This window comes from Gracilinanus agilis, chromosome 1 (assembly GCF_016433145.1).
Source record: "Gracilinanus agilis isolate LMUSP501 chromosome 1, AgileGrace, whole genome shotgun sequence".
NCBI lineage: Eukaryota > Metazoa > Chordata > Mammalia > Didelphimorphia > Didelphidae > Gracilinanus > Gracilinanus agilis.
In genome coordinates, this window is record NC_058130.1 from 607,478,745 (window position 1) to 607,491,183 (window position 12,439).

The following is a 12,439-nucleotide window of genomic DNA, read 5'->3' on the forward strand; positions in this document are numbered from 1 at the left end:
GGAAGGGAGGAAGGGAGGGAAGGAGAAGGGAAGGGAGAAGGGAAGGAGGAAGGAAAGGAGTTAAGAAAGACTATATAAAATAGCTCCCAAGAAACTAATCACTCAGAATCTCCAGTGAACTCTCTGGAAGTATAAATTTCACTACTTATATAAAGAAACAGAAAACCACTGGGAGCTGATATAGTGGACGGAATGCTGGCCTTGGAGTCAGGAAGACCTCAGCTCAAATCCTACTTCATATGCTATGTGACCTCAAGCAAGTCACACAGCTATGGCTCTCTCTCATATGAAAAATGTGGAAGTTGAATTCAATGGCCTTTCAGCTCCCTTCAAGTTCTAAATTGATATGCCTGTGACAAACAAGATTACAAGGATGAAAATTTGGGGATGGAGAAAAGTGTGTGCTAGAAAAGTTCACCTGATTGAAGCCTGCAAGGTTCCTGACAGAAGGCCCTTCCTTGGGGACTCCTAGCTCAAGGTCCTTCCTAAGAGGATAACTATTTGGCATTGAGTAACAGTCACATGCCTCAGCCCTGTGCCTTGGCCATTTAAATAAAGAAGACACTGAGAATTACAAAATCAGTAGCAAGCTGTTTTACTGGCACACTGGATACTTTTTTTTTTTTTTTAAGTAAGCTATATCTGTGTAACTGCTATAGTAGAAAGAACATCCAATTCTGGTTTGCTGCTTACAGTCTCTGTGAAGTCCCATAGGTCAATTCATCTCCCCGAGTTTCAGTTTCTTCATCTATAAAATGAAAGCAGGGGGCAGCTGGGTAGCTCAGTGGATTGAGAGCCAGGCCTAGAGATGGGAGGTCCTAGGTTCAAATCTGGCCTCAGACACTTCCCAGCTGTGTGACCCTGGGCAAGTCACTTGACCTCCATTGCCTACCCTTACCACTCTTCCACCTATGAGTCAATACACAGAAGTTAAGGGTTTAAAATTAAAAAAAAAATTAAAAAAAAAAATAAAAATAAAATGAAAGCAACTGGGCTAAATGATATCTAAGCTCCCTTCCACCTCAAGTCCTGATCCTGGCCACAAGCCTGCAAACTGCCCCATTTCTCTCAAGTCAACTGGATGGTTTAAGTGAAAATACAAGCAAAAAACAAACAAACAAACAAACAAAACAACAACAAAAAACCACTATCCCTATATACAATACCTCACTCATTCATCCTTCAAAATGGCCAGTCACTAATGACAATGGTGAAAGACTTAGCTACTCTAATCAATATGGTGATCTAAGACAAGTTCGGAAAGGCTCTTAATGAAAAATAATATCCGCCTCCTGAGAGGCATGTTGTTTTTTTTTTCCTTTTCTGTGAAAAATGGTTAATATAGAAATATCCTTTGCATGACTTCACATGTATAATTGATATCATTTATAAATGATATTGCTTGACTTCTCAAGGAGTGAGGGAGGGTATAGTGAAAGGGAAAGAACTCAAAATGTAAAATATTCATGTTAAAAATAAAGTGACCAGTCACCACAGTTGGGAAAACAAGATTTATAAGAATCAAAGCATACCTGCTTTTGCATAGCCAATTATTCCACCAGAAGCAACCAATGCTGCATAACCAAAGCCAATCCAGTCTAGAGCCATCCTGAAAATAGAAAAATAGACATTCTTAAACAATAATTAATAACTTTTTTGTAAAAAAAATTGTCAATCAATGAACAGAAATTATTTATTCTCTATTATTCTAATTTATTTATTATGCCCCAGCAGCTTTGATAGGCAGTGGTGATACAAAGACAAAATTAAATACTGTGAAGACAGTTTAGTCCTCCAAGTCCTTCATGGCTCAGAAAAGTACTAACAGTATAAATTCAGAGGATCTGGATACTAGTATTGGTTCTGCAATATATGCTGCTAGGTGGCCAGGGAAGTCACAACATCTTGGGGACTCAGTTCTGAGATTTGCAAAATAAAGGAGTTGCCTTAGACATTCTCTAAAATCCTGTCCTGGCTGAATATCCATAAATCCTAAAAGGAACCTAAAACCCTCTATTTAATCCTGAGTAGGAGACTACAGAGCCCAGGCAGCAGGACCAGCTTCTTTCCCTCCACTGTCCTGGCTGGATTTTCAGCCATAGCCAACCAAGAGGGTTGTCTGCCAGATGTGCTGATGCTTAGACCATAAAGAGTTGTTGCCTGTTGAAAACTGGGCTAAACATAGGCATAGTCTCTACAACAATAGACAACTTTCCCTTCTGTTAACTTAAACCAAAACCCCAAATCTGCAAGTTCAGCCTCCAGCCTCCTTTGCTCCAGCTCCTTTGGCCTTAAAAAGTTCTCAACCTTGTCTGTCCATTGCTTCTGGATTTAGACTTCTGGGTTCTTCTCCGTTACTTTTTTTTTTTTTAAATAACAAAGATTACAATACATTTATTTCAGTTTTTAAGATACAGTAAAACTTTCCTGGGCAGGGACCCTGCCGTATTTATCTGGGTATCTCTCAGCATCTAGCACTGGAAATCTGAACACACTGATCAATAATTTCCTAATTTCGTATGTAGGGAACTCCCTCCACCAAAAGATCACAACGCCCTATATATAGATGATTTTAATAGGCTACAAAGGTTTAAAAAAAAAAAAAAAAAAGAATCTCCTGGAGGCCAAGCCTCTTACTTAGCTCATCCCATATCCCAGGCTCGAAGAAGTCCTTTCAGTTTATTATGATTGAGCTTATGTCCCCCCTCCATTCTTAGTCTGAGAGAACTGGCACCGCCCCCAAACAATTCGGAAGGAATTCTACAGAGGGCAGGTACTTGTGCTTAGGAAATAACAGCTGAATATAAAGCCCTTCTAGTTAGCCGTTTGCCACAAGGCTATGATTGGGGGAGGGAGAATGCATGTTAAAGGGGAAATCAATTTCTCTTCCAGCTCTGAAAAATAAACGATCTCTGCACAAGCTCCCACCCGAGCTTCCATCATTTTGCTTTTCTATTTTAGCGAAGGAGACTAGAATCCATCTTGCAAACCTCTTTCCCCGCTTAGGCTTATTCACCGCTGCAGAAACCTTCAAACAGTGACATGTACACACACGCAGAGCAAAAACCGTGCCAGGAAAACATAACCTGGAAACAGCACCTGCAGGTTTATTATTAATAATAATAATTATTATTATTATTATAAAAAAGGGGGCACAACACAATCCATCCGCGACAGACTTTCGTTTCGGACGCTGGCTGTATAAATTAGTCGCGACTCTGCGACAGCTATTTCAGCACCGGAGTCAAGCCATTTTATTCAGGGGTCTCCAGCAAGACTGACAGCATGCTTTAAGAGATGCAAAGGAAAAAAAAATATCAGACAAACCAACAAAAACCTTTGCCATTTACGGCTCTGTAAAATGCACGGAGGCCCCTTTAAATGGGAAAAGAGGAAACCGTCGCCTAAGTATAGTTACTGACCTGTCTGGGGCGTGCAGGGGTGGGGGGCCCGGCCGGAGCGCGGAAGGTTCCACGGAGAGAACGTTCGAACCCTCAGAGTTCCACGGCAATAGAACACTTCCGGGGAAGAGCCCGTGGGCGTTACTAAAAGAGCCTTTCTTAAAAAAAAAAAAAGGAAGAAGAAGCCAATCACTGCAGCCGAGCCTGGACTGCCGGAATGCGCCAGCCAGCAGTCAGGTCCCAAAGTCCGGCCCCAGACAGGAGGGTCAGGGAGATCTCCACCCAGAAGACCCCGAAACATTGAAAAGAGGAAGAAAGTTTGCAATCAAGCTTGGAAATGGGCTCCTGCAGTTTGAAGGGAATGGGGGAAATCGGATGTGCAGAAAACTGTTTGCACCCCTGCCCTCTTCCCACCCAGCTGTTTATTATAATAAGGGGTAATTGTTTTGCGTGATTATGTATACTTACAACGAGTTTTGTCTTTCCTGCTTTCAAAGAGGGCAAGGGAGAGAATTGGGAATTGTTCATGTAGATCTTCTGCCTTTCCACTACAACATTCTTTCATTTGTCAGACTTCTTTAAGCCCAGAGACAGAATATATATATATATATATATGGTTATTCTTTTTTTAAAAAAAACCCTTACCTTCCGTCTTAGAATCAATACTGGGTATTGGTTCTAAGGCAGAAGAGGAGTAAGGGCTAGGCAAGGGGAGTCAAGTGACTTGTCCAGGGTCACACAGCTGGGAAGTATCTGAGGCCAGGTTTGAACCTAGGATCTCCCATCTCTAGGCCTGGTTCTCAATCTACTGAGCCACCCAGCTGCCCCCAAGCTATGGTTATTCTTAAAAAGTTTCAACATAGCTTTTAAAACCATTTTTATACTGGTCTCCACTTACAGCATCATGTAAAAACTTTTCTACTTCCTTTCAACTGGTCTAAAAGAAAATCACCCAAGTGCCAACTTTTCTTCGTTTTTTAGATGCATTAGCACCTGTAGGCTCTGTAGTCTGCTGGTCCTTCAGCTCTGAATTATGTAACTGAACCCCTAAATGTGTGTTGGGTGTGACCAAGATTGTCCAAGAAGCTCTTGAGTCTGTAGTGGACTGATCTTCAGTCACTCTCTAATCTCATCTTCACAATTAGAGCTCTAGGGCGAGACCAGAAAGGCTTTGAGGAAAACTGGTTTTTGGTTGGTTGGTTGGTTGGTTTTTAAGAGTGCTAAACAAAGATAATACTGGTTGCTAAAAGGGAACAGAAATTTCTCTTACCTAATCATAGCATTTTCCAATGCAAGCACTGTTAGAATCATAAAATGTGTGAGCTGGCCTGAACATGAGATATTGTCGCATCCAACCTCATTTTGAAAACTTGTGACCTGAGAGATAAAGGAGTTAATTAACTGACTGACCTAAGATCTCCCAGACCTCCCTGACTTTGTCATTTTGCCATCAGGACTATGGGATTAAGAGTCCATTGGAACATCAGAAGTCATATAGTCTAACCCCAAATTTTACAAATAAAGAAACCCAAGGCTGTATAGATTAAATGCCTTGCCCAAGTCACTGGTGCAGTGAACAACAGAACTGAAATGTTCATATAGATCCTCTGCCTTTCCACTACAACATCCTTTCATTTGTCAGACTTCTTTAAGCCCCCAGACAGAACAAAATCAGACTGCAGCAGGAGTTTTAAGAATAATCTGGCATTTAAATCATACAATTTATAAATGTGTTTCCTTTCTATGGACAAGAAAGGAAAAACAAATATTGATTCCCCAAAGGTAAAGCAGACATTCATTCAATAAATATTTGTTGAGCAACTGCTATATGTTACATATTGGGTGGATACAGAATGTCGATACAAAGAACATTTATTCTCCTAGTAGGAGAGATGAGACATAGATACAGAGACCATAATACAAAGTGGAATGTGAAAATTAATGGAAGTATACCAAATTCTCTGGGATTTGAGGGAACAGAAAACATTCTGAGTTGAATCAAATCAGGGAAAGCATCAAGGAGGAGATGGATTTGATACACACCTTGCAGAATAAGGAGGAATTAGGTGAAATCTGTAAATAACCTAACCAGAAAAATGATGGAATAGGTTTTTTTTCCCCCTGTTCAAATTCCTGCACCTCAAGACTCCAAAAGAACAGAATTATCTGTAAGAAATAGATCTAGCCAAAAATACAAGATAAGATGAAAGCTTCAAAGATGAGGAAAACCTCATGAGTTAACACCAGGAAACTTGAATACTCCAACCCATTTCACGCTCCCACCAAGCCACTCTCTCTAAGCCCCTGTAGATGTTGAAAGAAGTAGCAGACCCAATTCCTCCCAGCCTTCCAAAGAAAAGAGACACAAATAGGAGGGGGAGGTTCAGGAAGGCTTGGGTAGGGTGGAAAAAAACACTCTGAAAATGTACAAATATTATCTAGTGACAAAATGTACAAATATTTTCTAGTGACTAAATCCTGCAGGCTCCTAGGAGAGCCCAGAACAATAGCAAGATACTTCTGGAGGGTTTATTTTTAATGAAATATTAGGAATGGAGGGAGAAATAGGAGTCAAGAAAGGCACAGACATGAAAGTAGGTAAGGACAGCTGAAGGCAGAGGATAAGTTCCATTTGGCTGGAGGCACAGGAGGCAAGAAAGACAAAGTACCAAAGTTCTAAACAGAGATTTTGGTCAAATTGTAGACAGCTTCATTACATGCTAGATCAAGGAGTGAATGAGAAGCTGTTGAAGGTTTTTGAGCAGAGGGATGAAGTGTTCAGATAAAGAAATGCTTTAGGAAAATTAAATTGGGTCAAGGAAGGTCCACAGACAGACTAGTAAGACTTTTGGTGAGGGGACAGCTGGGTGACTTGGTGGATGGAGAGCCAGGCTTAGAAACCGGAGGTCCTAGGTTCAAATCTGACCCAAAACACTTCCATCAGTGTGACCCTGGGCAAGTCACTTAACCCCAGTTGCCTAGCCCAGCTGCTCTGTTCCCTCTCTTCCCAGCACCTGGGGACATTTTTTGCATGCCCCACTTCTGTCCAGCCACCCAATGCAAACCCTTCCTCCCTCTGCTCTGTGGGGTAATGGGGGGAGGGCATCTCACAGGCAGCTTGAGGTTACAGTTTGGGCATGAGATCTGTGGACAGCGCTGCCCTAGCCCTTAGCTCTCTGCTGCCTAGAATAGATTCTAAGACAGAAGATAAGGGTTATTAATTTTTTTTTTTAAGTTAGGAGATAGCTTGGTAGACTGGACTGCTGGACTCAAAGTCAGAAGATACCTAGTAGGGGCAGCTGGGTGGTTCAGTGGATTGAGAGCCAGGCTCAGAGACAGGAAGTCCTAGGTTCAAATATGACCTCAGACACTTCCTACTTGTATGATTCTAGGCAAGTCATTTAACCCCCATTGCCTGGCCCTTACCACTCTTTTGCCTTAGAACCAAAACATAGTATTGATTCTAAGATGAAAGGTTGGAGTTTATTAAAAAAAAAAAAAAAAAAAAAAAAAAGGATTAGATACCTGGCTTCCAATTTTGTCCCTCCCCAAAACATTTTGTCTATATGGCCTTATAGGCAAGTCACAAATCTTTTCTGAACTCCCATTTCGTCTGTAAATTGGGAAAGATAAGAACACGGAATACTTACTTTATAGGGTTAATTTTGAATATCAAATAATGTGATTTATGTAAAATGCTTTACAAACTTAATTAAAGAATTTTCAGCTCTTATTTCTACAGCCCAGGCAAAAGGAAATTAGGGGATAGGGGGAAACAGCAAAGTGGCTCAGTGGGTCAGAGAGCCAAACCTGAAGACTTAAGAGGTCCTGGATTCAAATATGGCTTCTGATACCTTCTAGCTGTGTGACCTTGGGCAAGTCACTTAACTCCTCCCCCTCAATTACTTAGCTCTTAACACTCTTCTCCCTTAGGACTAATACATAGTATTTATTCCAAGTCAGAAGGTAGAGTTATCTATCTATCTATCTATCTATCTATCTATCTATCTATCTATCTATCTATCTATCTATCTATCTATATCTATATCTAAATCTATATCTATATCTATTTTTAAACCCTTACCTTCCATCTTGGAGTCAATACTGTGTATTGACTCCAAGGCAGAAGAGGGGCAAGGGTAGGCAATGGGGGCCAAGGGACTTGCCCAGGGTCACACAGCTGGGAAGTGTCTGAGGTCAAATTTGAACCTAGGACATCCCATCTCTAGGCCTGGCTCTCAATCCACTGAGCTACCCAGCTGCCATATATATATATATATATACGTATATATGTATATATACGTATATACGTATATATACGTATATACGTGTATATATATATTTTTTAAAGGAAATGAGGGGCTGAACTCCTTGCCAAGGTAGTCCCCTCTACATCCCCAAAGGGATCTCATTCCATCCTGTCTTCTCCAGAATATTGTCCCTATTCCTTCCACTCTCCCTGATCCTCAGTGTCTCCCTCTCTTGGCAGCTTCCCTATGACCTACAGATTTGTCCATTTCCACAGCTTTAGAAAACCTTTCCTGGATCATTCCAACCCTACCTAGCTTTTGTCTAGTATCTCTTCTCCCTTTGGTGGCTTCCAGAAGGCTGCCTACAATTGGTATCTCTAGTTCTCTTAATTCTCTGCCACCTGGCTTCTGACCTCCATCATTCAGCTGAGATGGCTCTCTCCCAAGTTTCTAATGATCTCTTAGTTGCCAAATCTAATGGTCTTTTCTCCATTTTATCCTTGACTTCTCCAGAGCTTCCAGCCCTGTGAGGCAGCTCCGTGATCCTCTCTTCTCTCTAGTTTTCAGGACATTGCTTTCTCATAACTCCATTCCCTGTCTGGACATGTCTGTGTCTCCTTGGCTGGCTGTTTATCCAGGTTCCTGTCCACTATCTGTGAGTATCTCCTAAAGTTGTCCTGGATGCTCTTCTTCCTCCATATCATTTTGCTTGGTGGTCTCGGCAGCTCCCATGGTTTCATCTTTATGCCTGTAATTCTCACTTATATTTCCACCTCTAAACTATCTGCTAGAAAGCTTATAATAGTCACTGGGAAGAATTTGGTAGACAAATTATGATGAATAAAAAGGGGAAGGTAGGTGGCAGAGTAAAAAGAGCCAGTCCTGAAGATAAGAGGTTCTGGATTCAAATTTGGCCTCAGACACTTCCTCACTGAATAAAAGGGGGAAGGTAGGTGGCAGAGTGGATAAGAGAGCCAGACCTGAAGATAAGAGGTTCTGGGTTCAATGTTGGCCTCAGACACTTCCTGGCTGTGGCCCTGGGCAAATCATTTAATCCCAATTGCCCTGCTCTTCTACCTTGAAATGGATACTTAATATTGATTCAAAGACCAAAGATAAGGGCTTAAAAAAAAAAAAAAGACACGAGACAAGTAGGTGGCTCTGTGGGTAACCAGGCCTGGAGATGAGAAGTTCTTGGTTCAAATCTGACCTCATACACTAATAATGGATATTTATCAAATGCCTTCTACTGTTCCAGGTAGAGAAAAGCTATAAACCTGTTAGATCTGAAATTCTTTACCAGGAGTCCATGAAATATTAAAAAAATAATTTTATAACTGCATTTCAATATAATTGATTTTTTTCTATCTTTTATACATCTGAAAACATTCTGAGAAAGGATCCAGAGGCTTTACCAGGCTGCCAAAGGGGTTCGGGACCCACAAAAAAAGTTAAGAATCTCTGCTTTAGACATCTAATCAAGAGGCATTTGTGAAGGCCTTGTGCTAGCTGAGAGGGAGACAAAGAATGAAACGATCTCTGCTGTATTGTCATAAAGGTGACAGGGCCAGCGAAGCCGCTGCTTGCTCCTCAAGGTAGCTGCAAGGACTCCAGAACTGACTGCCCCGCTGCCAGAGCATCCTCCTCACCTTTTGAACCCACAAGGTCAGAGGGTTCCTAAAAAGGGAAAACCCCAAACACAGGCAGAGGCGGCGAGCTGAGGCCCGTTTCTCTTGGGATATGGCCTCAGAGGACAGAAGGCTCCAGCATCTCTCCCTATTAAGTATGCTCTCTCACTAGATGCCACAAGGAAAGGAGTCGGTCACACGACCAGGAACAGTGTCTGCTTGGCAGCTGAAAGGAGAGGGAAGAATGGTGGAAGTTGTCAGGGCCCTGTAGGATGCTTTCCCAAAGAGTTCCCCGTTCTCCTAGTGCCTGATCCAAAACGTCTACTCATGCTGGTCTCTATCCCTTCTACATCCATCCTGACTCCTGGAAGAAGGCTCTCAGCCCCTCTGTGTGGTGCTAACCACCTCAAGCACTTTGCCAGGCTCAGAGGAGAAATCCAGTGACCAGCTTTCATCTTCCCAAAGGAAAATGATTCTTACCCAAAACAAAGAAAATACTTTACAAAATGCTTCAAATCACACTCTATTTAGAAAAACAAACATTTATTAAAGTCAGTACAGATATTCAATGTAATAGATAACTATTACATATAAAAAGTAAAAAATATTTAACATTGAGAAAAATTATGCAACCATCTATTAGATTTCAAATCTAAATAAGGTGGGCTGACCTAAGAATTGGAGTGAGAGTCCTTCACTCTCACCTGCCTGGCCACAGGGCTTCAGACGATAGTCTTCATCGTCAGGCAAGGCTAGGGCTAGCCACATCACACCCTGTTATGATGAAAATTCTTTGGAGACTATATATTAATTTATAATTATTTATTAGTGAAGATTAAAGAGAGAAATCACATGATTACCTACTCATGCCTAATTAACCTCCGTTTGTGAGGCTGCCTCAGTTCTTTGGCCAAAAGCAGCTGTGGCTAGCAAGAATCTCCAGGCCCTGAATGCCAAGAACTAAAGGCCCCCAAAAGAGTGAGCTTCCTCCTTCCCTTTTCTTATAAAGCTGTTTTTCAACACTCCTCCTGGGACTCTGGTGAACAGATTTAACCTCAGTCCGGGTCTGAGCTCTGCCTTTCAGACACACCAGCAGTCTTGAGGGGACTTAGTCCAATCCCTTCCAGGTGGCCACAGGTAGCCACTAGACATTGAGGCAAAGGATGAGGCTGACATCAACCAAAAATGGGTTTTTAAGTGGAGTAAAGGGGTATAATTTATATTAAATTCACACAACCTTCCCCTCTTGCTCAAGGATTCATAATTTTCATTTTTAATTCATTGCCATTTTTTAACCAATCATGATTCCATGAGAAAACATTTGACTTAGCCCCTCAAACATGAACTCGGAGTGCAGTATGAGATACCTACTTTTTGGACACAGCCAGTGGAGAATTTGTTTTGCCTGACTGCATATACATCATAAGGGTTTCCTTTTTTCCCAAGTTGGGAGGGGAATTTTTTTTAAACTGGTCTCACCAGTTAAAAACAGAACCAGAGCCTGAACCATGGCCATGTTTCTCATCAGCTGACTCAGAAAACTGTCAGCTTTCTCACACCTATATAATCCTAAGTAAACACTTTCACTTCAAATGGGGCAGGTCACATATTTTCATGAATAAACCGTGTCATGAATGAATGAAAGAATGAAAGTGTATTTATAAAGTGCTATGTGCAAAGCACTGCTTAAGTGTTGAGGATACAAGCAGAAAAACAAGGACACTTCTCTTCCCAAGCTCTCACCTTCTAATAGAGGGAAATGCCAGCATCTATAGGAGCATTCAGCTGCAAGGCAACTGAGAATACATTCTCTAAGTGGCATTTCCACTGACAAAATTAAATCTAGTTCTGATATTTTAACAAAACAAAAGCAAGGACTTTAATAAGGGAATGGTTTTTTGGGGAAAAAAAATCATAGGATTGTGGAGCTATGTAGTTTTACAGATGAGGAAACTGAGCCACCTCCCTCTTCCCTAAGCAAATCCTTCAGATCACTTTGAGGCAAAAGCTCTGATGGTGTTTATCTAAGCCATTCACTAGTTACTATAATGACTATATCTAAATGAATATACTTTCTACATTTAAAGTTATCAAATATAAATGTACTTTGGGAGACAAAAACCGAGAGGTGAAAACAGGCACAACTTCAACTTTCATTTTAACCAAATGCCTTTAAGCAAAAGAGATAGATGGCAAATGTGATCACTTATAAATTTTCAAATGTGAAGTCCAGAATTCCATACAAAGGAAGATCGTTTTAGTAGATCTATGTGAATAGTTCAAGGACTACTTGGTAATTTCACAACATGGAATCCAAGAATAGACTCTGTATTATTTGGCTAAATTTCTTCTGTGTATTTTTTTTAGCAAACACTAGCATTAACCTGATCCTCATGCTAAACTTTCTCTGGAAACTTTAATACCTTAATTCCCTATGGACTTTTTTTTAAACCCTTACCTTCCACTTAGAATCAATACTGTGTACTGGTTCCAAGGCAGAAGAGTGGTAAGGGAGGGCAACGCGGGTCAAGTGACTTGCCCAGGGTCACACAGCTGGGAAGTGTCTGAGGTCACATTTGAACCCAGGACCTCCCATCTCTAGGCCTGACTGCCAATCCACTGAGCCACCTAGCTGCCCCCTCTATGGACTCTTAATAGTATTGCATCCTAGATGGTATAACCTCTCATCTTTGGAAAAATACAGACTTTTCATGATAGCCCTGAATTATGAGAAAGGTAGATTGAAATTTCAGATAACACAACAGGTTGCCAGGTTTCCCAAATTTTATTCCTGCCATCTTTATCCTTTTTTCCATGTACTAACACTTGCAAATCTAAGTACTTGGTTTTTTATTTCATTCGCATAACGTGCCCTACCCATAAAAAATATTCTTTAGATAATTATCCCCTTTTTTTAACATTACCTTACAAAAGAAAAAAACTGTATTTCCTCATGTAATAAAATTTTTACTATATTCTGTTCATTGGGCTAAAAATAAAATCTATTTTCTTTACTGCTTCCTGTTCATCTTTACAGGCTTTTCTGTAGAGCTGCATTAAGCACTCACCTTTCTTACTGCTCGATTCCAACAGTTGAAAATATAGTTAGGAGACAACTGCATTGCAATGAGAAGCTTGGATACTGTGTCAATTCATTTTT

General features: G+C 40.9%; 1 protein-coding gene across 1 annotated transcript in view; it reads right to left on the bottom strand.

Annotated features, from left to right (window-relative positions):
- TMEM14C (transmembrane protein 14C) overlaps nucleotides 1-3,505 on the bottom strand; it is a 7,392-nt gene extending 3,887 nt beyond the window's left edge. Inside the window, exons 1-2 of the mRNA XM_044658151.1 lie at nucleotides 3,423-3,505; nucleotides 1,533-1,609 (exon numbers count right to left, since the gene is read on the bottom strand). Of these exons, the coding sequence (XP_044514086.1) occupies nucleotides 1,533-1,608 (76 nt within the window). The 5' untranslated portion in view covers nucleotide 1,609; nucleotides 3,423-3,505. The remainder of the gene's footprint in view (nucleotides 1-1,532; nucleotides 1,610-3,422) is intronic.
- Nucleotides 3,506-12,439: the final 8,934 nt, after the last annotated feature.